Consider the following 26,570-nt stretch of genomic DNA (forward strand, 5'->3'; position numbering starts at 1 on the left):
TGGCAGAATCATGGAGGCCTGGGGTGTCAGAGCCACCTCCCGCCTCATCCTGCGCCTCGGATCCCTGAGCCCCGCACTGGAGCCACATCCTACACTTGCTCAGAAGGCTTTGGTTGTACTCAGACCCAAGGACAACCCCTGGAGGCACGCTTCCTGCAGAAGCTTTGTTTATTGGTGCATTCCAATTCAGGGTATAGACAGGATACCCCAGTGCCGCCAGCCCACCAGCAGCCGGACGGCCTCAGCCAGGTGACCGGTGACCCATCCCTGGGGACCCAGGAGCACTCATTTCTCTGGCTATTCGGTGGCATTTGTTGGTACAGTGGTCAGCTCCACTCGAGGATCATCCCACTGAAAGCCGATGCCCGTCATGCCGAGGAGCCTACACTGGCCAAAGATTCCCGTGAGCACCTTCCAGCCCTGGGTGGGGTAGGCAGAGAAGGTGTTGCCATTTTCCTGCCCAAATGAGGCCCAGCGCCCTTGGTCGGTGTATAGGACCAGGTACCGGAGGTAACTCTTGTGCGAGCCATAGACCGCTATAATGTGTTCGCCCGGCCGCAGGATGAATTCCTGGGTCGTTCCACCTGAGACACAATGTCTTTCGCTCCAGGAGGATCCAAATCTCACCTGGATACTGGGAGAAGGGGGGAGCTGTGAATGACGGGGAGCCAGGGTGACTCACCAGTCCCTAGGTCCTCTGTACCCCCCCACCGCTCCCCGGCCACAGGCAGGGAGAGCAGGGCTGTCACTGCAGTGTGAGTCCCTGAGATAGGAATCTGGGTCCCTGACACAGACACGCTGGTCTCAAAGCCCTGCTCTGCTGCCTTGGGGATCTGTGATCTTGGGCTCGTTACTCAGCCTCTCTGGGCCTCAGTTTCCTCATCTGCCAAGTGGGAGTGATTGTTGGAGCAGACATAGACCACCCGTAAGGAGAACTCAGCCCAGTGCCCAGTCACCCTGACCCTCAGAAGGTGTCAGCCTCTGTCATCGCTCAGAGCACAGAGCTGTCCCCAAGCCGAGCTTGGACTTTCAGAGCTGGAGTCTCGCTGACCAAGTCACAGGCCTGAGAAGCAGGTGACTGCCACACTCCCCTGGGGGAGTCCCTCTGCTCTGTCCATCTGGCCTTCTCTGTGTCCTTCTCCCACTTTGGTGCCTCTCCCATAGCCTCCCCCTCCTCGCCTCACCCTGCCCACACTCTGTCCCTTTTGCTGCTGGCTGCTCTGCCCCATTCCCTCTCCCAGGGCCCCTGGACCCCGTCAGTGCAGAGCAAAGATATGCCCCAGGCCTTGAGCAGGACACCACCCCAACATTAGGGGAGCGGCCCCGGGCTTTCTGCCTCCACACACTTCTGGTGACTTGTGTTCAGTCTGGGCTCCACTCTGACCCTCACTTGCTTTCCTCTCTGACCTAACCTGGACTGTAAGGACTGGTGTGGGAGAGGAGGCTGCTGAGGAAAGGGACAAAGGGAAAGGTGACGGCTGGTGGCTCCAGGACCCCAAGGACCTGACTGGCCTCCAAGAGTCACCAGGACCCAGCGAGAATGTTGGGAGAAGAGGCGCTGGGCCCCTCCCATGTTCCTGAGACTTGGAAGGAGGGGGACACAGCCGTAGAGCTCATGGCCTGGCTCCTCCTCACCTCTTAAACAGCCCGAATACACCTATAGACACCCGGATCCCGGTGACATCGTTGTAGTAGTCTGGAGAGGTGCTGAAGTACTCGCCTCCTCCGGACCCGTACATCTCTAGATGAGGAAGGAAACAGGCGGGGAGAGAAAAACCGCACGGTGACATGTAGGTTGTCTGTGCCCTGAACTGGACGCAGCCCCTCCAGGCAGATGGGAAGTTCTGAGACTAGAGTTAGTCTGCGACAGGGCTGGGCCCAGACCCCTGGGCTCCGGGATGGAGGGAGAGGGGTGGCCGCCAGGGGAGTGGGCAGGAGGGAGCAGACTAGCCAGACTTACGCCCTGCCCAGCAGGTGGTGCTCCCCAGGAGGGCGAGGGTCAGCCACAGCAGCATGGCTTCTGGCTGGAGAGTCCCAAGGCTCCTGCAGAGAAGAGGACAGGCCCCCGACTCTCAGAGGGGGACCCTGTGCAAATCACCGGCCCCATCCGAGGGAGGGATCCCCCTTACCTGAACAGGAGAGTCTGTGGCCCAGTCCTGGCACTGGGCGGTCTTGTTGTGCCTGGGCGCCCTCTGCCCAGCCCTTTATAACCTCATAGGCCCTGTAGGCCCCCATCCAGAAGGAAGGAGCAAGAGGCCACTGGGGTGCAGGAAGGAGCTGGGAGGTGAGGACTCTTCCTGGGGGAATCCCTAGGGCCATCCTGGGGGAGGCTCCCGGACGTGCTGTGTTTGTTGTCTTGGCCCCGTGGCCTACACAAACAAGAAGGGACAGTGAAGACATTTTGCTGTCACCTCTGGCTCTCTCTCCTCAGCACCTGGACTAGATCGTGACCTGAGAGGTGGGGGCGGTTTGCTGAGAGCCCTTCCCAGCTTGGCCAGACAGGTCAACCCCCTGGGGGCCGCAGGTGGGATGCCCACAGGAGCTCTGTGGGACCCAGGGCTCCTGCCTTGGGCAGAACCAGGGAAGGACCTCATTCAGGCCTGGGCAGAGCCCCGTGTCCCACGGGCTTTCAGGAGCCCAGGCCAAGCTCCCCTCTGACCCTCAGAGCCAGAGGGGACAATCCAGTCCATGTGCCTGGCCCCAGGTGGAAAAGCCAGCCCAGGTGCTGGCCCTCTGTGGTCTGTCACTTGGAGATGTCTGTGACCTTCCCTCTGTGCCGGGTCGGGGCATAGCTGAGGGTGACCCGCTCTAGGCTGCTGGACGACTGGACAGCAAGGGTGCCAGGACAGGAGGCACAGAGGATGGGGAGAGGGCAATGCTCCAGGCCAGTCCTCCCAGGAGCGCCTGGGGCCAGGCCAAGGGTCAGACTTTATCTGGGCGGTGACAGGGTCCTTCTCCGGGGCTGTATCCTGTGGGCCCTGCTGGTGGGGCAAGTCCAGGCTTTCTGTGCTGGGCTGGAGCTAAGGCTGTCCTCGGGGCCTCCGTGACCTTTGAGAAGAGTCCCGGGGTCACAATCGTCACAATAGGGTCTATTGTGGGTGTCGGCGCTGGAGCCAGATTGGGTCCAAATCCCATCTTCCCTACTGATGAGGCAAGTGATCTAGGGGCTTACGTCCCCTCTGTGCACTTTGATTGTCTCATCTGATATATGGGGTAATGGTAAACCTACTCCCGGGTGTTATGGGAATTCAGCAAGATCCTTCTACATCTGAGGGCCTGGACACGTAAGACTTTACGCCCTGCTGCCAGGTGAACAAGATATTACTTGCAGCATCTTTGAAATCGCAGATTAGAAACAACAGACTTGTCCATTTATTTTATTTTATTTTTTTTAAAGATTTTATTTATTTTATTTTTTCCCCCCAAAGCCCCATTGGATAGTTGTATGTCGTAGCTGCACATCCTTCTAGTTGCTGTATGTGGGACTCGGCCTCAGGATGGACGGAGAAGCGGTGCCTCGGTGCGCGCCCGGGATCCGAACCCGGGCCGCCAGCATCGGAGCGCGCGCACTTAACCACCAAGCCACGGGGCCGGCCCCAGACTTGTCCATTTAGAGGTGACTGATTACATAAGTGACGGCCATCCCTACAGTGCAGCTGTGAAGAAGTGTAGTATTCTTGTATCCTCCTGCTGCACTGATCCATTGCCCTAGCTGACGGTGTCCTTCTGCTGCACTGATATATTGCCCTAGCAGACAGGACCAGTGTAGACTAGAGGGTTTAGATGCCCCCATTTGGTTACGAGGAAAAAGGCGTGCAGAGGATGGCCTCATGTGTGCACAGACGTGCCCCAGAAATGCTGGCTCACCAGTCACTGGGAACACTGGTGTCATCGGGATGGCAGTGCTGGGAGGACTGGGGGTGGGTGGTGGCCCCATCTAGCTGGCACCTCCATTACCTGCACGAGGTACTAGGCCAGGGCTCAGCACACTGTGGCCCGCAGGCCAAATCTGGCCTCCATCCGTTTACGCCCAGCCCGAGAGCTAAGAACACGTGTTACATTTACGATGGTTGTAAATTCAAAGAAGAGCATTTTGTGACACATGAACATTCTATGAAATCCAGTGCCGTTGCCCATAAAGAAGTGTCATCTTCATATCGTCTGGGGCTGCTCTCACACTACAAGGGCAGGGCGGAGTAGCTGTGACAGACGTTGTGACCCGGAAAACCTAACATCTCTGCTCTCTGGCCCTTTACCCACAAGTCAGCTGCTCCCTGTTGGTTCCCTGTTCCCTCCCTGGCACAGGCGCAGCCCTGTCCATGGTGCTGGCCTCGTGGGGTTGGGGGTGGGGGGACTCCGTTGAACAACTAGCCTTTTGGGGAGACCAGAGCAGAGCGGCCCTTGGTCTGAAAACTGTGCCCTTCCTCTGGCCCTGCACTGGCCTCCCCAGAGAGGATCCTTATGGCAAAGTCCCCCGCTGACTCATGTTGCAAAGCTGAGGCCCCCTCCTGTCCTCCTAATCCTCCTCACCCCTCCCAGCCGCCCTAGGCCCCCACATGCAGCAGAGGCTGGGCCGGGGGAGGAGCAGTGGCCAGCAGGCCTGCAGAGGGGCAGCAGCTTCCCTCCCGACGCCCCAGGAAACACCTACAGGAGGAAGCAGAGAGGCCCTGACCACACAGCACAGCTCTGGAGCAAGGGGCTCAGGGCCACACAAAGGGGGCCGTGTTCCTGTCCCAGCCCAGCCTCAGGGCACGTTTGTGGGGCTTGCTGCCAAGTCAGGTGCCTTCTCTCCAGCTCCAGGCTGGCAGGGTTTGGTGCCCAGAAGGAGGATCTCTCTGTGCCAGGACTCCAGGAAGCTCGAGCTGGGTGGGAGTTGGAGGAGAGGACAGTTGCCAGCCTGGACAGGCGGGAGGACCGGGTGACCGAAGGCACACACGAGGCACATTTTCATAGAGTGCGCGGGCACGATGACAACGGATGCACACACATACACATGGGCTGGATATGCATGTGTGCACCACATGCTCACACATGCCCCATCAGACACACCCCTGCCCAGCTGTCCCTGCACACAGCAGCTTGCACAAGCACACTCCCCCAACACCCATAAGGTCACGCACACCTGCATAGGAGGGCCCGACCTGGAGGAGCCCTGCCCCCTCGTCCATCCTGGACAGTGCTAGCCCTGAGCCTGCTCAGGAGACTCAACACAGGCCCTTTGTTCCTCGGGATCTGGGCACCTACAAGGGGATTTACTGATCATTTACAAGGCCATAATTGCTTCCGTAGGCATGCCCCTGACCTCCCTCTGCCAGGAGGGGAACAATGGGGCCTTGTCTTCCCAGAAGACGTGGGCCCTGGGCTGGCTGGCTGGTGTGTCCAGGGTCGGGTCACGGCTGGCACCCCTGGTCTCTCTGCTCTCTGGGTGTGGGCCTTGGGGAGACCTCTCTGTGCTGTGCTGTGCAGGCTGAGGCACTTGGTGGCTGGAGCCTGTGTCCCTGGCTTGGGTCTTGGGCAGGTCTGGCCTGGCTGAGACTCCCGGGGCCAAGTGGGGAAGCTGGCTCCTCTGCATGGCCTCATCTGATCCCTTGTGCCCAGGAGTCAGAGGGAAGATCCTGCCAGGTGGGGGAGGGGGATGATCAGAAGTGAAGGGGTATTTCTCTCCCTGACACAAGTGAAGCCCAGAGCTGGCCTTTGTGCCCAAGTCACCCTGGAGTGGCTGCTGCCAGGCCCAGAGGCCCACGCTGAGGGGCAATTTGGCTTTGCATTTGGGAAACTCTCCACTCCCCACTCATTGACTCACTCATTCAGATTCTTATGGACGTCACACTCCAAGATAAGCCTTTTTTCTCCACTCTTCCCCAGAAAAACTCTGCTTTTATTGGAACACCAGAACAACCAGCCACACGTTTTGTCTAATCTTTTAGGTAATTTAAATTCCATTAGTGCAAGTGTTGAAAATAAAATGAACTTTACCCAGGTGCCCGATTGAGGGAGCATTTCTTCCAATGTTACGTTCTAAAAATTTCAAACTTATTGCACAGGTGAGAGATGTTTACAGCGAAGACTCATATATCCGCCGCCTCTCCAAGTCTTGACAATGCACTGTGTCCGTGTCATTGCACAGCTGTCCATCTGACCATCATCCATCAACCCATCTCATTTCTTGATGCATTTCCGTGTAAGGTGCAGACATCAGCACACTTCCCCTCACATACCACAGCTTGTGTTTCATCGAGTAGACAGGTTTACAGTTTTTTTCCATTTTGAAGTACAATTTGCACACAATGCAATCTCAAATCTGGAAGTGCATCCTCATGGGGTTTGACAGAGGCACATGCCTGTGTAACCCAGACTCCTTGAGCACAGCCTTCCCCCCCAGAAAGCTCCCTCCTGCTCCCTCCCTGTTAATCTCCGCCCCTCCCACCTCCAGGCAGCCGCTGTCACAGCAGACATTCTTAACCACGTGACAATGTAGGGAGCACAGGGATTGTAAACCGTGGTAGGAAAAAAATGGATAATCAAATTAATCCAACCACCCCAAATAGCCAAAGGAATCCTGAGAAAAAAGAACAAAGCTTGGAGATATCACACTCCCTGATTTCAAAATATACTACAAAGCTATAGTAATCAAAACAGCATGGTACTGGCACAAAAACAGACACACAGATCAATGGAACAGAATCAAGAGCCCAGAAATGAACCCACACCTATGGACAGCTAATCTTCAACATGGGAGCCAAGAACACACATTGGAGAAGGGAAAGTCTCTTCAATAAATGGTGTTGGGAAAACTGGACAGCCACAGGCAAAAGAATGAAAGTAGACCATTACCTTACACCATACACAAAAATTAACTCAAAGTGGATTGAAGACTTGACTGTAAGACCTGAAACCATAAAACTTGTAGAAGAAGACATAGGAAGTACACTCTTTGACATCAGTCTTAGCAGCATATTTTCAAATAGCATGTCTGACCGGGCAAGGGAAACAAAAGAAAAAATAAACAAATGAGACTACATCAGACCAAAATGTTTCTGCACAGCAAAGGAAACCATCAACAAAACAAAAAGACAACCTAACAATTGGGAGAAGATATTTGCAAACCATATATCTGATAAGGGGTTAATATCCAAAATCTATGAAGAACTCATACATCTCAACAACAAAAAAAACTAACAACCCAATTAGAAAATGGGCAAAAGATCTGTACCGACATTTCTCCAAAGAAGATATACAGATGGCCAACAGGCACATGAAAACATGTTCAACATCATTAACTATCAAGGAAATGCAAATCAAAACTACAATGAGATATCACGTCACTCCCATCAGAATGGCTATAATTAACAAGACAGGAAATAATAAGTGTTGGAGAGGATGTGGAGAGAAGGGAACTCTGATACACTGCTGGTCGGAGTGCAAACTGGTGCAGCCACTATGGAAAAGAGTATGAAGATTCCTCAAAAAATTAAGAATAGAACTACCATACGATCCAGCTATTCCACTGCTGCATATTTATCCAAAGAACATGAAAACACGAATGCGTAAAGATACACGCACCTCTATGTTCACTGCAGCATTATTCACAACAGTCAAGACTTGGAAGCAACCTAGGTGCCCACCAAGGGACGAATGGATAAAGAACATGTGCTATATATACACAATGGAATATACTCAGCCATAAAAAATGATGAAATCTGGCCATTTGTGACATCGACGGACCTTGAGGATATTATGCTAAGGGAAATAAGTCAAAGGGAGAGAGTCAAATACCATATGATCTCACTCATAAGTAGAAGATAAAAACAACAATAAACAATCACATAGAGACAGAGACTGGATTGGTGGTTACCAGAGGGGAAGTGTGGGGGAGGAGGGTGAAAGTGATGATTAGGCACATGTGTGTGGTGGATTGTCCGATGGATTGTAATTAGTTTCTGGGTGGTGAACATGATGTAATCTATGCAGAAATAGAAGTATAATGATGTACACCTGAAATTTATATAATGTTATAAACCAATGATACTGCAATAAAAAAAATAAATTTAAAAATAAAAAAACAAAAACAAATTAATCCGATCAAGAGATGAGTCAAAATAAAGAGTTTATGTGGCTGATTTATTTAAATATGAAACAAATAAATATCTGTGGGAATCCTGGTTACAGAGTAGAATAGAAAGGTTAGAAAAATTAACCACATCCAAACAATTATGTAACTCATCAAATTGGGAGGGGAGAATATTAGTCTCCCAGGGCTGCGGTAACAAATGACCACAAACTTGGTGGCTTCAAACAACAGAAATGGATTCTCCCCAGCTCTGGAGACCAGAAATCTGAGACGAAGGTCTAGGCAGGGCAGTATTCCCCAGGACATCTCTAAAGGAGAACGCTTCCTTGCTTCTTCCAGCTTCTGGCGGCTGCCAGCACCCTCGGCGTTCCCTGGTTTGTGGACACATCCCTCCAATCTCTGCCTCCAACGGCACACGGCCTCCTCCCCGTGTCTGTGTGTCTTCTCCTTTTCTGTCTCTTCTAAGGACGCTTGTCTGGATTTACAGCCCGTTCTATCTAGGATAATCTCAGGAGCCCTCCCTTAATTACATCTGCACAGACCCTTATTCTTGAGAAGGTCGCCTTCTGAGGTTCTGGGTGGACATATCTTTTTGGGGCCTGAAGTCCACCTGGGAGCCTCTCCTGGACTCCTGATCCACTGTGTCCACCTCCAAGTGCCCTGAACCCCGCCCCTGCCCCACGGAGGCCCCCGCCCCCCTCATTGAGCCCCACCCGCCTCCCTCCTCTGAGAGACGCCAGCATGTCGCTGGGGTCCAGCGCCCTGAGAGAGCGGTCCTCTCTGTACCGTCTCCTCGCTGTTCTCTGGAGTTTGGACGTGTCTGGAGAAGCAGGCTCGTGTGTCAGGCCCCATCCTGACCTCACCCTATCCGCCCCTCCAGCTGCCTGTCCTTGAACCTGCCTTTCCAAACAGATTCTGGAAGGATGTTCAAACGAAACCATGGTTATTTCCAGATGGTGGGATTTAGGACAGTTTTCTCTTTTCTTCTCTATTCTTTTTGGTAATCCTTAAATTATTTTATTTTTATAGTGTACCAATTTTACAAGAACAAAGTGATTACTCTTTGTAAAAATGAGACGTACTTTTTATCCTTCCAGTTCTCAAAGCATATGGAGTGGCAGTCGTCAGTCTCAGAAGCAGAGTGGGAGGCGGGCCCCTCTTACTCTGCTGGGGGAGCGCGCTGGGGCCTTCTCAAGCTTTACAAGCTCTTACCACATGCAGCCCGTTTGCCTATAGCGTTGCACTCATAGAAAATTACCCTGAGACATGATTAGGAAGGTCTGCCAAAGTTTATAGATAAATATTTACATAAAGGATCATGTTTAGTGACATTTGTCAACAACCCAAGTGTCCAGTACTAAGAGATCAGCTAAAAGCGTGGCTCTGGTGATTTCTAAAAGTTTCTTCTTTAGGCCCCTTTTGTTGACTTTCGTTTTCTAACGAGAATGCATTGCTTTTAGAATCATCATAAAGCTATTTTTACTTTGCAGAGAAGTCTGGTTCTGCGATTGCGGACCATTTCTCCTGTTCTCTTAAACCGCCGCCCAGGGCAGCCGCATGATGAGGCTGAAGATGAGCAGCCCAGACGGGGCATGTGTAAGTTCTTCTTCAAGCCCTGATCCACCTCTCACATTAAAGGGAGAAACAAATCTCCTCTGTAGGCAGGTGATCTGGACGGTGGCTTTGCACCCGACATAGGGCTCCGTAAGGGGAGACCTCCTGGGGTGGAGAGAAAGGGAGACCCAGTGAGATGGACCTACAGAGGGAGGCTGCTCAGCCTGGAGACTGAGAATGGGGGTGATGGCTGCTGGTGGGGGGGGCCGGGGTCATCATGACATAGAAATAAGTGCGTGGAAATATGCACTGTTTCAGGCACCGTAAGTTACCTGTATTTTCACGTACCTGCTTTATCTGGGAAACATCCAACGAGGAACCGGGGACTCCGCGGTACTTCCTCACCTTAGATGGACACCTGGACAGCTTGGGCAGCGAGGTCTCAGCTCACCACTGCCCCCTTGTGTCAGATGGGGCACATGGCAGGGACAGCTGCTGAAAGGAAAGGCGATTTTCTGGAGAAAAATCCACCCGAGAAGATGGAGGATGTCAGCTCAGGGGCTCCTACCAGAGGGAGGGACCAAGGGAACACTAACATTTACCCTATAAAAATTACGCTTTAAAAAAAATCTTATGACTCCAAGCTAAAGAAGTTCTCAAACCTGAAGATGAAAGTTGCAGAGTTAATTGTCTTGGTAAATTTGCTAACAAGAGAAAGCCCCTCACTGTTAACACTGGGTGGTGGGAAAACACACCACAGGGCACTGGGCACTTATGGTCTAGCTACCCCTCTCCCAGCCTCCACCTTCCTCACCAGATAGGGCCTCCCATGTCCCACCGTGCACGTCCCCTCAGCAGTCAGAAGGACCTCCACTGTCCACCAGGTCACGGCACCCCTGCTTCACTTGTGGCGGGACAGGCAGTTCCACCGTCAGTGCCCACTGGTCATCCCGGTCACCGAGGCGTGAGCCGGGACCTGGACTGGCCCCTGCCCGTGCTCACCCAGCACCCAGGGCTCCGTGTGATCCAGCCTCAACCATGTTTGCCTGTGTCGGCACCTGTGATGACCCCGTGCGGAGTGTTGAGGGTCCCCTGGGGCTCGCTTTCTCCCTGGTCTCGGGCACCGGCTCGTCCCAGGATGCGTCCGGGGTCGCCTGCACCTCAGGAGGGCTGGCGGGTCGCCTGAGCCAGGACGCACCCAGAGCCCATCCCTGATTCTGGGTGGGGCTGTCAGGCTTCTCCACCATGCTGGCCCTGCCATGTCACTGACCAGGAGAGCACGTGGCTGTGCAGTTCCACTGCGGCCTTGTGTACCGAGCACAGACTAGGGCAGCACCACATCCTGTGCAGTCCCGGGGGACAAACGGCCTCCTTATGTTCAGCCACAGCAAACTGCGAGGCCAGCCACGTGGGAAAGTACCACAGAGCCCATGTTAGTGACACACTGTGACAGTTGTCATGAAGAACTGTAAAGGCTGTGATGTGCAGGAGTGACAGGGTGGAGGGAGCAGCAGGCCCCAAGGAAGAGACAACGTCCAGACTGAGGCCTGAAGGAAGCACAGGAGTCAACCTGGAACGAGTGTAGCATTCTAGACGGGGGAACAGCATCTGCAAGGACCTTGAGGCACATACGAGCTGGGCACACAGGCGCCACGTGGTCAGTGTGGGTGGAGCCTGGCGTGGGGGGGAGGGTGACAGAAGTGGGGAGGGGGTGCTCAGAGGTGGGGTGCCTAGCCAGACCAGGACCCTAGGAGCACTGGAAGCCACAGGGGGTGTGAAGTGCTGGTGGGCTTTGTTGGGTGTGGATTTGAATCCTTCCAGCTGCAGAGCTGAGGGGAGAAGGGAGGGAGGGGAAGAGGGAGAGGGAAGCGGGAGGCCAGACCAGAGGCAGTGCATGCAGGCCAGAGTGAGCTGGCGGAGGAGCAAGGGGAGAGGAGGCCACAGTGCCTGGGGGGGAGAACATTTGTCTTATTTATGGCTGCTCACCAGTGTTTGCTGACCTTCCATTTGGGGAACCAGAACCCCCTCCAGCCTGCTCCCTGGGCTCACAGGTGAGCAGAGGGTTTGCTTCAGGTGATGCCTTTTCCATGGGGGGCGTTGTTGGGGGAGCGGGGTGGGGGGAGGAATCCAGACCCCCCCAGAGCTTCTCACACTTTCCTGCGCTCACAGCACTGGGGGAGCTTGTGAAAATGCAGGTCCGCCTGAGCAGCTCCAAGCTGCCCCTGAGTCTGCCACACTGGCCTGGTTCCTTGGCCACGCTGAGGCCGGGTTCTAGGACGCCAATGCAGGGCCAGACACGCTGGAGCTGCTCCGTCCACGCAGGCCACCTGAGGGCGCTGCGGCAGCTCCCCAGGCACTGAGCCCCCTCCCGGGGCCTGGTCCACCCGCGCCCCCACGACCACCCTCCACCCATGGGCGGTCAGGAGAGAAACGCCTATACCCAGCGTCCTTGTCCTCCAGGGGGCCGATGCTGAGGCGCGTGCCCTGGGGTTCTCAGAGGGCCCAGCAGGACTGTGCCTCAGTTGCCCACAATGGTAACCTCCTCGTTCGGCAAACGTCATCGGGTTTCTTCCCTCCCTGCCTCGGTTTCCCCACTCCTCCCTGGGGCTTTTGGTATCACCTCCCAAATAAACTACCTGCACCCCAGTCCTGGTCCTAGGTTGGCCTTTGCGGGACAGTGGTGAGACCAGGAGCGTCTGGCGTCTGTGTGATGGGGAGCACCAGCTTGAGCCTGGGGGCGCTCGGGGCTGTCCTCCACAGCACCCCCACTCCAGTCCTCCTAGCCCCCAGGGACCTGGCGCTCCTAACGTCCTTCCCTAAACTATCTTTCTGACTGAACTGACCCGAGAGGGTTCTGCTGTTTGCAACCAAAACCTGTACAGTGCAGACGGTGGAGGAAGGTTTAGGAGCCGGGGACGGGTCCTGGGATGGCCGGGACATGGGTGACTGTGATGGAGCTGTCCAGGAGGTCCTCAGGTCCACAGATGCTCTGCACGGCATCAAACTGAACATGCACACGTGTTTATTAGGAAGGGGACGGAAGGGGACTGGGCCTGACCCAGCAGATGGCCCCGACTCTCAGAGGCTCTGTTGGGCTCAGGCCGGGTACAGGAGTGGGGTAGCCCAGAGCAGAGCGAGGGGCAGCAGCAGCTGCGTTGGGTCCGGCTTGGGTGTGCCACGGGCCATCAGTGTCCGGATCCAGCGGAAATGCCTACTGACGTCAGTGTAGACCCCGGGCCGGTTGGGCCTCCCACAGCCCACTCCCCAGCTCACGATTCCAACCTGAATCCACAGGCCTCTCTCCTCGCAGGCCAAGGGTCCACCCGAGTCACCCTGGGGAGCAGTGTGGGTGAGCCCCGGGCGGGGCGAGACAGGAGGGGTTAGCAGAGGGGCTGTGGGGCTGGACAGACTGGGTGCAAATCCCATTCCTCCCCTGGAGCCAGCCAAGCCTGTTCCTGCATCTCTAAAGGGGCAATGGTCTCCACCCCCCAGGGTCGCCCTGAGGACCAAAGGAGGTACAGGGACACAGGCCGCTCTCAGGCCCAGGGCTGGGTGGAGGGATGCTGGGCCCAGAAGCCCCTGGCTGGGGTGGGAGGGGCACTCACGAAGCAGGCATCCTTGCCACCTTCAGCATCGCCGGCACAGACCATGTCTCCCCAGATGTCAAGGCGGAAAGCAGGCTGTTTGTAGAGGTAGTTGCACATGGTGGTGTTTATGATGCCGACCTGCACCTCCTGGAGGACGTAGGGAGCCGGCAGCACTGCCGAGGGGTTGAGGGGACAGAGAGAGATGGCCTTCTGAGCCCCTCCTCTGCCATCTGGTTGGGAGGAATGGCTTAGGCTATGACGGGGGTGGGGAGGGTTGGCCCTGGGACACCCACAGGGCCTGGGCCATTGCTCCTGATGAGTCCTCGGCGCTAGCCCACAGCCAGCACATGGTGGGTGAGGAACAATCTCACAGAAGGACCCAGTGGAGAGACAGGCGCTTACGGCTCCTCCCTGAGACTTGGTTTCCCTGCAGTAGCCCAGGATGCAGAGCAGCCAGAACCTGCCTTCAGGGAAGGAGAGACTGGGGAGGACGGCCCTCCCCCGCCCCAGGCAAAGCACCACGGAAGTGGCGGAGCCACCATGAGCCCAGGTCTGTGGATTCCCAAGTCTGGGCCCCCATCACCACCTCATCCTACAGGGGACAAGGACACTAACATGGAAGCTGATGTGTAGACAGAGCCTCCTGGTGGCCAGGCACTCTGCCAAGCTCTTGTGTAGGAATGCTTTTAAACCTCGGAGCCACCCTATGAGGTGGGAACCATTATCACCCCACTTTACAGATGGGGAAGCTGGGGCACAGTTAGCTGAAGTGCCTTGCCCAAGGTCTCTCAGCTAGCACACGGCAGAGCTAAAGTTACCCCAGGCAGGGGGGCTGCAGAAGGCGCTTCCTACCTGTGAGAATGAGTGGAGCCTGGGGTTGTGTGTGCCCACCTGCCAACTTTGGGCCAGGATGGGAGGGGGCAGAGTCTGCCTGGCTAGGCCCCCTGGTTCACATCCATTCAGGCCTTTGGGCCCAGGGAGGTCTGCAGGAGGGGCACTTTATCCAGCCCCTTCTAGGGGAAGGGAAAGGACCCCAACTCAAGAGGGAGGCAGGTCTAGTGTTGACTTCTCTGTCCCCCCTGCCAATTCCACCGTGTGACCTTAGGGACACATTACCCTCTCTGGGCCAGTGAGCCCTTGCTTCTCCACTGAGTCCTTCTGGGGCCTTGGGCGAGTCCCATACCTCTCAGTTTCCTCATTTATAAAGTAGGTATGAAGACGTCCCAGCCTCATCTGTGCGTACGCTCCAGAAGGAAGAGAAACCTTGCCCTGCTCACTCCTGAGTCCCTAGAGCCTAGAACAGCGCTGGGCACACAGCGTGCCCGCCAGGAGCTTTCTCTGTTGTTACTGCTGCTATTAAGGGAGATGCAGGAAGGGCCAGGCCAGGGAGCAGTGGAAGGGGCATCCAGGTGGAGGGACCACGCCCATTTGTGAGACTAGAGCCCCCAGGGCACCTCTGGGGAGGCTGTGTCCAGTGGTTTCAGGGATTCATGGTGAGAGGTAAGCAGGTGGCAGCTCATGCCCGCCCAAGGACTTGCAGAGATTTAGTGGGAGCCGAGGTTTGAGGATGGCTTGAAATTTCGAGGACAGAGAAGCGGGCTCAGCACTCCAGGAGAGAGGCCACCATGGCAGATTCGGGAGGGATGAAGGAGCCAGGGAGGGGGGCAGGACGGCTGTGGGGTGGGGAGCGTCCATGGTGAGGTGGGAAGAACACATGGATGAATCAACCCCTGAGGCCTTTCTGAACCAGCCCCCAACAACCCCCACCACCCCTGCAGGCTGGGGAGTGCAGTCTGGAGCCCAGCTGGCCTCCCTCTCCACCTGGCTTCCGGCTCACAGTCTCTGGAAGGGAGAGGAACTCAGCGTGGGTACAGAGGTCCTGCCGTTTCGCGGGGAGCAGGAGCAGAAAGCAGGTGAGGAGAGAATGCTGAGCCGGCCAAAGGAGGGGCCCAGCTATACACGGACCAGGGGGGGGCTGCTGTGGCTGGTGCCGCCCGAACAGGGGGACAAGGGTAACGCCTCCCTCCCCTGCCCCAGCCCCGTCTGTCCCCGGCCTCACTGTGTTCTTCTTGGATGTCCCCCCAGCCGGTCACCCAGCAGTCAGTCCGGTTCTGGAACTCGGCAGAGGAGGCCAGGACACAGATGGGCCGGATGTACTTATTGTAGGTGACGGAGGAGGAGAGCTTCAGCATGGCGATGTCGTAGGCTGTAGGCCCCAGATACGAGGGACTCAAAACGATCTCCTCCACCTGATACCGGTTATAGTAGGCCTGCAGGTTCCAGATAGATGGCGCGGCAGACAGCTCCCCAAACTGGACCGTCCACTCATAGGGATCCTTGTTCCTGGCAGCAGAGGAGAGGGGTCAGGGGTCCTCAAAGGAGGGTGGGCCACCTCAGCACATCTGGGCCGGCTCCATGAGGTGAGACTGCGGGGGTTGCTATTGGGGCTCAGCCTGGACGCCGTTAGCAGCTCTTAGGGACCAAAGCCTCCAGTGGAGAAATGGTGAGAGGCCGGAGAGGCCACAACCAAAGTCCCAGACCCTGGGGACAGTGGGGGGGGGGCAGGAGGGTGCCTCCCTCTGCCTCTCTCTCATCTGGCCAGTCTCTCAACCAGCCCCTCACCTCCAGAAGCCATCCTAAGAAAACAACGAGCAGATGCTTGGGTGCCAAAGGGGACACTCAGCAGGGTGGAATCAAAACAGCTTCCATGGTGCCTGTTGCCCCCAGCCAGGCTCTGTGCCCAGCACTCACCCACCTCAGCTCATTCCTCCCACCCCTGGTGCACCTCCACTGGGAGGTGGGATGAGGAAGGTGAAGGCTGATGGTGCCATTTGCAGAGAACAGAAAACAAGAGAGAAAAGAAAAGAACAAGAGACCAATGTGCACGAGAATGTTTGGGAAGAAAGTTTTGGAAGAAATTGAACTGAGTTCCCTCCACGGGCACTAATGGGAACTCCTGTGGGTGTAATCGGCTGCCCCCAGGCTTGGGACTCAGGAGAACAGGAGGGCCGCATCCGCGTGCACGCAGGTCCCGGTGCAGCCCCAGGAGCCCCCGGTCAGCGGGCGACCAGCCCCAGACTCACGTTTGGAAGCAGTGCGCGGCCGAGAGCACCCAGCGGCGGCTGAGCAGGCTCGCTCCGCAGTGATGGGAACCCCATAGGCGCAGGCTGCCCATCCACGGCCAGCGCCCGCGCACCGAGTCCTTTCCACCCACCACGCGTGTCGGGACGTTCCGTTGGCCACAGGGCCCTGAGACGGACAGACGGACACGCGGCTGAGCCGCAGGAAACAGGCCCACCCCGCGTGCCCTCGCCCGTTGGGGTGCGCGAAAGGAAGGGGCTCCCCAGGAAACCGCGCGCGTGCTGGGGTCGTCACCCTACGAAGGGGACGCTGGGAGCCCTCCCCACGTGGTCCGCAGGTGCCCGCCCCTTTCCCCCAGGGGCCCATCAGTTACATGTGAGCACCGACGAGTTCTCGAAACCTGGAGTGGGAAAGAGAAAAGGATGAGGCACCCTTTGTGCTCCGGCCCAGGTGCCCTACGCAGAGAAGCGCGTGTCCTGGGTGCCTTACCTGGAAACAGCACGTCCTGATCCTTCAACTCTGAGGGGAAGCGAGAAAGTAAGCTCCCCTGGGTCTCCACGCGCTCCACCCTCCCCCAACACCCCTCGCTCGGCCGGCAGCCCCCGCCTGAGCTCACCCCGCCTCCCGAGTTCGACTCCCACCAACAGCTGCGCCAGCAGCAGCGCCCCGACCCGCACGTCCATGGCCTCCTCTCCCGGCCGCTAACTTGGCGCCCCCTCTGCTTCCGCCTGCTCCAGGGCCCGCTGGGGGCGCCCCCTGGGGGAGAGGGAGCGACAGGAATCCTGGCCGCCACCTTCTCCCAGCTCGCCCTCGCTGGGTCCTAGGGCTGTTGGGGAACATCACACCTCACAGTGCCCCGGCTTTGAGCTCCTGCTGGGCTGGGTCCCCCAACCACACCCCTTGGGATGGCCCAGGCACCAGCGCACGCAAACAATCCCTTTCTTGCCTGCAACCCTGAGGTTCTGGCTGCCCCTTTGCTACCCACTCCTTCCTCTAGGAAGGACTAGGGACCTGGCCCGCAGCCAGGCCTCCCCGAAGGCACGCTGATGAGTCCTCCTTGAGTGCGCATTGGAGGCCTAGCAGTGTGGGGCTGAGCCAGGAAGAGAAGCTCCCTCACAGCACTTTCTTGGGGAAATGATGGCCTTGGGTCTTGTCCTCCCTGGGCCTGCAGGCAGGCTAGTCCCAGCCTGCCCTGGCTGCCCCCTGGCAGCAGGCCCAGCCCCTCCCATCACCTTCCTCCAGATTAAATCTTGAAAGTTGAATGGGCCTTTCACAAACTTTTTTGCCCCGGGGTTTTGTGGGGGAGGAAATGGCCGAAGTGGGAGAGACACCACTAGGCTGTCCATCCCAGTGTCTCTGTGAGCAGTGACTCTCCAGATGGGGGTCCCTGGAGGGCTGTGCCTGCTCGGTGCCCCTCTGGGTGTCCTGAACACCACCAGGGCCGAGGTGGGGTTCATGGAGCGATGAGTTTCCCAGCATTGGCTTCTGGGGCTCCCTCCACAGCCTGGAACTCTCAGGCAGTATCCACTCTGTGGGAGCCCTGGGTCTTGGCCCAGCCCCCGCGGCACCCCCAGCAGGGCCTGGGTGGTGACTGTCGCGGGAATCAGCTGCCGGCGGCAAGGGCAGGCAGAGCCAGGGTCCCTGCCTGGAGCTGGGGGGAAGAGGGTTCCAGATAATATCCTCAATGTGGGGCACATAGAGGGAGACGCTGGGGAGACAGCGGGCACTTGGTGACTACAGAACCTTCTGCAGAGGATGAAGTCCTCTGTTACCACGCCTCCTTGACTGCACACACTGGTATGACCCCCTGCCAAGTCACCCTGCAGAGAGAGGGGCTGTGGGCGTGGGCTCGGGCTGGCAGACTCAGGGGCAGAATGGGTCCCAGGGTGAGGCCAGGGACTGGGTCCCGGGGCACGGCGAGGGGGCGAGTTTTCCCTAAAATGGTCCTTTGTTTTTTTTTTTTTTTTTTTTTTTGAGGAAGACCAGCTCTGAGCTAACATCTATTGCCAATCCTCCTCCTTTTTTTCCCCAAAGCCCCAGCAGATAGTTGTACGGCATAGTTGCACATCCTTCTAGTTGCTGTATGTGGGACGCAGCCTCAGCATGGCCGGAGAAGCGGTGCGTCGGTGCGCGCCCGGGATCCGAACCCGGGCCGCCAGTAGCGGAGCGCGCGCACTTAACCGCCAAGCCACGGGGCCGGCCTAAAATGGTCCTTTGGCATCGCAGCATTTGTGACTGGCCAGTCTCCTGGGAGCTTCGGGCGGTCAGGGCCAAGGGTGGCTCACTGTCCAAGAGGCAGCGCCAGAAACCACCCCCTGGTGCCGTCGGGAGGCCCAGGGAGGCCCTTCTCCACTGCGGCCTGAGGGATGGCTTAAGCTGCAGGTCCTGCCGAAAACCCTCAGGGCTCCCTGCGGCCCTTGAAAGCCCCTTCCTCTGGCTCTCTCCCTCTTCTGACCACCTGCCTGTCCCCTCCCCCTGCCATCCTTTCCTAGTGAGCTTCAAGCTTGCTCCTGGCCATGGGGCAGCCTCTCCCTGCAGACTCCTCTCCCAGACAGTCACGTGGTGGGCTTCTTCATGGCATTCAAGAGATAAAAGCGAGATGAGAACAAGACCAGAGTCAAGGTGATGGTTACCATGACCACCTCAAGTCTGAACTATGGGCAGAAATGAAAAATGACGTTTTAACCTTGACTGTCACCAGATGGCCGGAGAACAATGCAGCCATCTTGCCCCCCAGTGAGGACAGTTAGAGGGCCCCGGGCACGAGATCCACTGTAGCTGGAAGGACTGGCCTCAGAGCCAGACTCAGCCTTAACTGTGCACACTCTGCACTTTTTGCCTTTAACCAGCCACCCCCGGGGGGTCACCTATCCACTCGAGGGTTGAGGTATACTTCCCTGGTTTGCAAATCTTTTAATAAAGCCTCTCTTTTCTTTAAAACTTATCTTTTCCTGGTAAAGCTGCACATTTCAGCTAACACAAGTCTAACATCACCTCCTCAGCAGGGCTTTCCCTGCTCCTCCCATCTAAAGCAAACCCCATACACCCCCACCGACTGCCCGTCTTGCTGCCGTGTGTTATTTTCTTCCCAGAACGTAGCAATATCCAAAATGATCTTGTTTGGTTGTTTGTGCCTGTGGCTGTCGGCTGCCCCCAAGGACCATGTGACACCCTTGGTGAATGTTTGTGGAATGGAAGGGTTGATGGAGGACGAAAGGAAGGGAGGGGTGGAGGGGGAAAAGGAGGTGTGTGGGCTGGCAGAGGTTCCAGGGGTTGGGGGCTCTGGCTCGGGAGGTCCCAGTCGTCACCGTCATAGAGGCACCTGCTGTGGAGGAGACAGCGGGGGGAGGTCAGTGGCCCAGGAGTGGCACTGACATGGGCTTCACCAGGTGGCCCCTCGAGGCCCCTTGGGGAATGTCAGCTCTTTGGAATCCAGAGACAGCATCTGCAAGGCTCAGGGAGGCCTTCAGACGTCACCGGGGGCCCTCCAGGTAGGTAAGGCGTAGCATGTCCTCCCATCCCTCCCTCGTCCACACTGTCACACCTGGCTGCTACCCCACAAGGTCCCCATAGGAGAAGAAGCCTGGAGAAGGCGGGCAGCAGTTGGAGTCCATGTCCATGGCTGCACGTGCGGGAGGGGTCTCCTGGGCGAGGATGGAGGGGCTCACACGCCCCCTCCTGGGAGCAGCCCAGCTGGTTACCCAGCAGTGCATCCTGGAGGGCACATGTCAGATACAGGCAGTGTCTGGAGCCTTGGGCGCATGGGGACCGCAGTGATGTCCCGGGTGGTCAGCTCACAGCTGTAGTCTGGATGCTGCTGGGGACCAAGTACAGGCTCCTTTCCTCCAGGCTTGGCCGTGAGTACAAGGAGCGCGCCGTAATGCCCGGGTCCAGGGGCCCGTGGCCGCCCTTAGCCACCCCCCCATCCTACCTGCAGGGCTGCTCCCTGTTTCCACCCAGCTACCCCTCACCCTGGCTAAGCCCAGGGACCCAAGGTGCCTCCCAAGCTGTCCAGCAATCAGGCAACAGCCCTGGAGGCAGACAGCAGTGACAGGGACGTGTGGGCCCCATGCATCCAGAGAAGGCTCCAGGGAGGGGTACCCGGGTTCAGGTGAGCCAGGCAGCAAGGACAAGGGACACTGTGGAGAAAGCCCTGGAGAGTGACATGTGAAGGACAGGTGGGAGCTGCAAAGGGTGGAGAGTCCTTGGCAGGCTGCCTGAGGATGGAGGGAGCTGTTGAAGGGCATGACCACTGGGCTCAGCCGTGGTGGGGAGGGCCAGACACAGGTGGGAGTGTCCCGGGATGGAGGCTGAGGCTCCCACCCAAAGGGGCTCAGCCCGCCCTTCCCGCCTCCCGTCTCCTCTGCATAGTGGCCCACAGGGACCCCCACTCACACCCTTGCCCCTGCCTGAGCTCCCAACCCTGTGCTCCCTTCTCCAGCTGCCGGCTTACTCATCTCCAGCCAGTTCCCTGTCTTCCCCAAGAGATTGCGGCTGGGAAGAAGGAGAGAGATGGAGAGCAGGCTCAGCCTGGTCCTGGCCTTCGCCATGACCCTGGGATCCACCCCCAGCCCTGCCATGACCCTGGGACCCCCAGACCTGCCCATGACCCTGGGATTCGCCCTCAGCCCTGCTATGACCCTGGGACCCCCAGACCTGCCCATGACCCTGGGATTTGCCCTCAGCCCTGCCATGACCCTGGGACCCCCAGACCTGCCCATGACCCTGGGATTCGCCCTCAGCCCTGCCATGACCCTGGGACCCCCAGGCCTGCCCATGACCCTGGGATTCGCCCTCAGCCCTGCCATGACCCCAGGACCTCCAGGCCTGCCCATGACCCTGGGATCCACCCCCAGCCCTGCCATGACCCTGGGACCCCCAGACCTGCCCATGACCCTGGGATTCGCCCTCAGCCCTGCCATGACCCCAGGACCCCAGGCCTGCCATGACCCTGGGATTCACACCCAGCCCTGCCATGACCCCAGGACCTCCAGGACGTGTTGCTCTGCCATCCCCTGAGCCGAGGGACAGGGCTACTGGAGAGAATGGGCTCAGGCAAGCTGGGGACCTTGCACCCCTCAGTTTCCCTGTCTGAAAAATGGAGATAATAGAAATGTGTGCCTCACAGGGCTCTTGTGAGCATCCAGTGACACCCTGAGGGCAAAGCTCCCACACACGGTAGATACTCTCAAATGTACACTTCCGGGGTTCCAAGGCACAGGGAGGATCGCCCAGGGGGAGGAATTCTTCTCCCTTCTGCCAACTCATCTTTATTGCCTCTCAGACAGACACGCCTGCAAAGGCACCAGCCCAGCACCGGGGCTGGACTCCCCAGTTCCAAGAGCCCAGAAACTCCCACAGGAATCCCTGAGCGTGGGGGCACCCTGGGACTCAGCCTTGGATGGTGGGCGTGGAGCAGGCAACAGTAGGCTCTGTCCCTGGGGGTCCCCAGGCCGGCAGGGAGGGTGAGAGGGCAGCTTAGGGCCCATGGGGGACGTGAGAGGCTGACTAGGGGGGATTTGGGGAGGGGTCCCTGCAAGAAGCCGCCTCCTGCACTCCTGGCAGGGAGCTGAGAGAGGGATGAGTTTGGAATGTAGGGGCTGAGGCTGCAGGGCTGGCCGCCAGGTTAGACAAGCCCCAGGGAGTCGAGGGTGCCCCCCAGGGGTCCCAGAAGCAACAGCAGGGCAGAGAAGACGATCCCAGCAAGGCCTGGAGAGAAGGTTCTGAGTTCTGGGGCTGAGCTCCCTATTGTGCTGGCAATCCACGGGGCGTAGAAGCTGACATTGGCATAAACACCTGGCCTCTTGGGGAGGCCGCACTCGGACCCCCAGGTCACCACTCCTGCCTGGATCCAGATGCCACGAACGTCACAGACCAGGGGGCCTCCGGAGTCACCCTGGGGAGAAAAGGAGTTCAGAAATGTAGCCGCCCTCCCTACACGGTGGGAGTCTGAGGCTCACAGGGGCCCCAGTCCCACCAACTTCCCTTCAGGTCTGCTGGCCAGCTCTTGTGGACAGAGGATCGGTGGATTAGATCTTTCTGGAAGGTGGCACGAGTGGCTGGTCTGGGAATTAAGGGTGAAATTCCTGGCAGGTGCGACAAGCAGTACCATGGGAACACTCTATTCTCTAAATAAAACTGTATGTTTCAGAGGATGGGCTCTGAGGAGCACTTCTGTGTTGCTAAGAACGCTGTCTGCTTCGTTTTGGATGAAAAAAATCTGTTTGAGACGAAGCAATACTAAGAGGCGATGTGAGAGAAAGCGTGTTTTGCTTACAAGAGAGGACAAGGAAAGACAAGGCCGACCCAGCCTAGAAGGGACCTGCTCTCAGGAAAATTTGTTCAAAGGCTCTGAGTGTTGTTTTCTGGAAAGAAAAAAGAAATTTCTGGCCCCAAAGGGAAAGACTTAGGGACAGGGTATGGTCCCAGTTCGCCGAAGCACAGCTACAGGTACTGCGTGTTCCGACAATATTTGTATGAACGTTGAAAGAGAGACAGCGTCCAGGGACATTTTTTTTCTTTTTGAATTGCCGCTTGTGTCTTAACCAATGTTGCCCGCCTCTGCCCTAGGGGGCCCCAGTGGTGATGGGGAGTGGGAGACCCGGCCCCCACCGGGGTGCTTGCTCACCCCGCAGGCATCCTTCTTGCCGTCCTCGAAGCCGGCACACAGCATGTCCTCAAGGATGATGGGCTCCTGGCTGGGGACGTCGGAGTTCTCATGGTAGTAGGCGTCACAGGTCTGGGCATCGATGAGGGGCACCTCCAGCTCCTTCAGGGTGAAGGGAGGAGGGAGCGCTGGGGTGGGGAGCAGAGAGCAGAGCTCAGAGGGGAGGTGGCCACCTCCTGGCTCTCAGCTGGCTTGTCCCTACTCGCCCACACTCGGGTGGGCCACTGACAAGAAGGCGTTTCTGCGTGTCGCTCCGCCGCTTCCCGAGGAAGAGGGACCTGCGTTTGTGCTCAAGAAACCCCAACGAACAGGCCAAGGTGGTGAGGCGAGCCTGCGTTTAACGTTCAGAACTCCAGGAAGACTTGTTCCCTCTCCCCCTGGCGGGGCATGCCCAGAGGTGTGGAGGCCCCCTCGGCCTCAGCCTTCCTCCCAGCGCCTGGGGAATGGGGTGGGATGGACACGCAGTGGGGTGAGGGGCAAGAGTTGAGACCTGGTTTCAGGCCCTGGCCACAGCCATGGACTGTGATCAAGGCACTTCCACCAAATGACCCTTACCCTTCTTGGCTGCCCAAGCCTCAGGTCAAAAGTGGGTTGAATCGTGCCCCTCAAAAATTCATATCCACCCAGAACCTTAGAATGTGACCTTATTTGGAAATAGGGGCTTTGCATAGGTAATTAGTTAAGATGAGATCATACTGGGTTAGGGTGAGAGTGTCCTTATAAGAGAGGAAAGGAAAAAACACAGGGAGACATACAGGGACAAGGCGGTATGAAGACGGAGGCAGAGACCGGAGTGATGCAGCCACCAGCCAAGGAGCACCAAGCATTGCCTGGAGCCACCAGAAGCTGGAAGAGACAAGGAAGGATTCCCTCCTGGGGCCTTCAGAGGGAGCATGGCCCTGCCGACAGCTTGATTTCAGACTTGTAGCCTCCTGAATTGGGAAGGAATACACTTCTGTTGTTTTAAGCCACCCAGTTTGTGGTCCTTTGTTACGGCAGCCCCAGGACACTGATATGAGGTGATATTACAAACATGACGATGATGATGAGGACGACAGTGGCTGACGTATTGCCCGGCCCTATTGGAAGTGCCTGAAATGCATCATTTCATGTAACCCTCACCCTGACCCCATGAGGTCGGCACTTTTGAGATCTCCACTTGCCAGAGGAGGAAACCACGCCCCACTGAGGCTGATGGTCACCCGGCCAGGACTGAGGCCAGGCTGCAGACCCTGGCCCGTGAGGGCAAGGGTGACGTGTGAGTTCTCTAACCGCATAAATGGCATGGGCACTAGCCTGTGGCGTGGTCTGGGCCCCAGGTGGGGCCAGTGTCCTGGAGCGCTCTGTGGGTCTGGCATTAATCCTTCGGTTATCGGATGCTGAGAGGACGGATTGGGGAGCCCAAGGAGGGAATGGGATGGCAGGCGGCTTCTGCATTGGCAAACGGCAGTATTTCAACGGCTCCCCCTGCTGTGGCGAAACCAGTGTGTGCGGGCTCCACCTCCGTCCTGTACGAGGGCAGCTGGCCCCAGGGAGGGCCCCCACTGAGTCATCCCCACCTACCCCCACCCCGCTCTAGACGTCCTTACGTTGATTTGTGCCAATGTTCCCCCAGCCGGTGACCCAGCACAACGTGCCGTGACCCAGGGGGTCTCCAGGGCTGGGGAGACAGACTGGAAGGATGAGGTCACTGAAGGTGACGGGTGAGGCCAGCTGTACTAGGGCGATGTCCCCCCTGTTGTTTTCCTCCAAGTAGTTCGGGTGGATGATGAACTGGGCCACATCTCGGAGCTCTTGGGGATCATCGACCTGGGGGTAGGAGGAGATGGACCCCAGGAGCACCGTGTAGGCAGACAGCGGCTGTTTCCTGGGGGGGGGGATAAGTCAAGGGGTTGAGAAGGCTATGCCAAGGGCCCATGGGTGGGGCTAAGTGCCATCTTGATTCGAGGGTACTAACATTACGGATGGACTTTTTTACAAGCTGAGCACATCCCAGTGGCGACCCTACATGGCGCCCATTACTCCCTTCGTTTGGCGGGTGAGAAACAGGCTTGGGAAGTGAAGTCACCTGTCCAAAGGCCACCTAGGTAGTGAGCAGTGGACTTGAGGCCTTGGATTCTCAAGGGACCTTCTGATTTGGGAGATTTTGGTTTCTGGGAAATGAATCATTTCTTGGAAGGTGGACAATGGGAAGGCTGGGGCTGGGGCTGTCTCCTCCCTGACTCTTTCCCCGTGCCCAGCCCGGGAACTGGGGCCATCCTGGGTGGACAAATGAGACCCTGGAGGACACGTCCCCTGTCTGTCTCCTGCCCAGGTGGGAAGGAGGCTCCTGTTCAAGTGGTGAAGGGAGGGCGTTGGGGAGGGCTGAAGGGTAGGTGCCGGCTGGCCCCAGCTCATGCTCGTGCCCCCACAGATACTCACTGGTCGAAGCAGTGGGCTGCAGTCAGCACCCAGTCCTCGGCAATCAGGGAGCCCCCACACACATGCTCTCTATCCTCCCTCAGGCTGACCTGCCACGGCCACTCACCGGACTGGGCATCCTGCCCTGACGTGATGCGGCCTGACACTTGTGGGCGTCCACACACTGCAGGGTGAGTCCACAGGCCGGGTTACCGAGGTCACCTCTGGGCTCCCCTAACCCACAGACCTGCCCTCCTTTCTCCCTGCCTCTCGTGGGCCCTCCTCAGGCTCAGGGAGGCGTGACCCTCTCCTTGATGGGAGAACTTGACGACCCTGGGGGGGTGCACAGCAGCTGAGCTGGGGGAGGTGGGAACTGGTGGCCTGGATTGCTCAGCGGAGCTTGGTGGAGAGAGGGGAGGTGTGGGCAGCGCAGCCGGGCTCCTGGGGAGAGTCTGATGCCACTGCAGGGCCATGTGACACAGAATGTGCCTGGCCAGTGGGTTCAGGTGGGAGCCGTGAAGGCACTGAGGTCTGGGGGAGTAGATGCTGGCCCCCGAAGTCTGGGTTCCTTAGCGGACCCGCCCAAATACAAGGCTTTAAGGGGCAGGGCACCCCTCTTTATCACACACCCCTCTTATCTGGCTCTAAAACCCTGGCTCTCTTTCCTGCGGTACCCTGATACCTGTCCTACCGGAGTCCAGGTCTATCCCTGTGGCACTCGTCCAGGAGAAGTTGGATGGGAGAGCGGGGGTGCTCCCCTGAAGGGCTCCTAGGAGGAGGGAGAGCAGGGTGGCTGTGAGGGCCAGCTCCATCTTGCGCTCCCGCTGCCACTTCCGGGCTGGCTCTTGGGGTCAGAGTCCTCAGACACTCAGGAGAGGGAAAATGATTGCAGCTCCAGCCTGAGTTTCTGGGCTTGCCCTGGGGTGGGGCTGACACCTCCTCTCCTTGTCCTCAGGCCTTGGGCCCCCTCACTGCTCTTGGGCACAGGAACCGTGGCCTCTTCCACATCCTTGGCAAGACCCTCAGGGCCTTCCCTCCCCTGCCCTGGCCCTGGCATCACCTAGCGTGTGCTGGCACTCTGCCAACCATGCCATATACCTCTTGCCTGATTCCCTGGGAGTTATTATGAGCTCCATTCTCCAGCAGAGGAACTGAGACTCTGACGGTTGAATGACTTGTCCAAGGCTCTACAAGTGGCAAAGCCAGATAA

The 26,570-nt window shown here is 57.7% G+C and overlaps 3 protein-coding genes across 4 annotated transcripts; all 3 read right to left on the reverse strand.

The window, feature by feature from the left end:
* Positions 1–221: 221 nt before the first annotated feature.
* On the reverse strand, positions 222–10,872 carry ZG16B (zymogen granule protein 16B). The gene is made up of 5 exons (XM_087417797.1): positions 10,684–10,872; positions 2,748–2,824; positions 1,961–2,043; positions 1,636–1,741; positions 222–634 (listed from the first exon to the last, which is right to left on the reverse strand). Exons 1-5 carry the CDS (start codon positions 10,870–10,872, stop codon positions 298–300), a joined length of 792 nt encoding a protein of 263 aa, XP_087273923.1. The 3' UTR covers positions 222–297.
* LOC101393481 (testisin-like) lies at positions 8,802–17,339 on the reverse strand. Of its 2 annotated transcripts, XM_087449482.1 has the most exons (9): positions 16,910–17,339; positions 16,783–16,812; positions 16,667–16,693; positions 16,296–16,461; positions 15,272–15,555; positions 13,231–13,385; positions 10,440–12,958; positions 9,974–10,117; positions 8,802–9,790 (listed from the first exon to the last, which is right to left on the reverse strand). In XM_087449482.1, the coding sequence occupies exons 1-7, from the start codon at positions 16,974–16,976 to the stop codon at positions 12,722–12,724; spliced, it is 966 nt and encodes a 321-aa protein (XP_087305608.1). In that variant the 5' UTR covers positions 16,977–17,339; the 3' UTR covers positions 8,802–9,790; positions 9,974–10,117; positions 10,440–12,721. The 2 variants fall into 2 exon arrangements, with proteins under 2 accessions (XP_087305608.1, XP_087305607.1); XM_087449481.1 differs by having other exon boundaries at positions 9,974–12,958.
* Positions 17,340–21,626: 4,287 nt separating this feature from the next.
* On the reverse strand, positions 21,627–26,172 carry LOC101393239 (serine protease 33). Its single transcript, XM_087449189.1, has 5 exons — positions 26,052–26,172; positions 25,382–25,544; positions 24,550–24,827; positions 22,922–23,088; positions 21,627–22,189 (listed from the first exon to the last, which is right to left on the reverse strand). The coding sequence occupies exons 1-5, from the start codon at positions 26,170–26,172 to the stop codon at positions 21,920–21,922; spliced, it is 999 nt and encodes a 332-aa protein (XP_087305315.1). The 3' UTR covers positions 21,627–21,919.
* Between the last annotated feature and the right edge of the window lie 398 nt (positions 26,173–26,570).

Source organism: Ceratotherium simum, chromosome 26 (genome assembly GCF_057802395.1).
Source record: "Ceratotherium simum simum isolate JZ-2026a chromosome 26, ASM5780239v1, whole genome shotgun sequence".
Taxonomy (NCBI): domain Eukaryota; kingdom Metazoa; phylum Chordata; class Mammalia; order Perissodactyla; family Rhinocerotidae; genus Ceratotherium; species Ceratotherium simum.

Coding starts and splice junctions, on each gene's coding strand:
- ZG16B (XM_087417797.1), bottom strand. CDS start 10,872: ATGGTGGAGAAGCCTGACAGCCCCACCCAGAATCAGGGATGGGCTCTG. Junction 2,825..10,683: donor TCCGCACGGGGTCATCACAG/GTGCCGACACAG, acceptor CTTGCTGTCCAG/TCGTCCAGCAGCCTAGAGCG. Junction 635..1,635: donor GTATTCGGGCTGTTTAAGAG/GTGAGGAGGAGC, acceptor CCCTTCTCCCAG/TATCCAGGTGAGATTTGGAT.
- LOC101393481 (XM_087449482.1), bottom strand. CDS start 16,976: ATGGACGTGCGGGTCGGGGCGCTGCTGCTGGCGCAGCTGTTGGTGGGA. Junction 15,556..16,295: donor GCCGCGCACTGCTTCCAAAC/GTGAGTCTGGGG, acceptor CTCTGCTGCCAG/GAACAAGGATCCCTATGAGT. Junction 13,386..15,271: donor GGACATCCAAGAAGAACACA/GTGAGGCCGGGG, acceptor ACCCCTCGGCAG/TGCTGCCGGCTCCCTACGTC.
- LOC101393239 (XM_087449189.1), bottom strand. CDS start 26,172: ATGGAGCTGGCCCTCACAGCCACCCTGCTCTCCCTCCTCCTAGGAGCC. Junction 23,089..24,549: donor GAACATTGGCACAAATCAAC/GTAAGGACGTCT, acceptor TCCCCACCCCAG/CGCTCCCTCCTCCCTTCACC. Junction 22,190..22,921: donor GCAAGAAGGATGCCTGCGGG/GTGAGCAAGCAC, acceptor TTTTCTCCCCAG/GGTGACTCCGGAGGCCCCCT.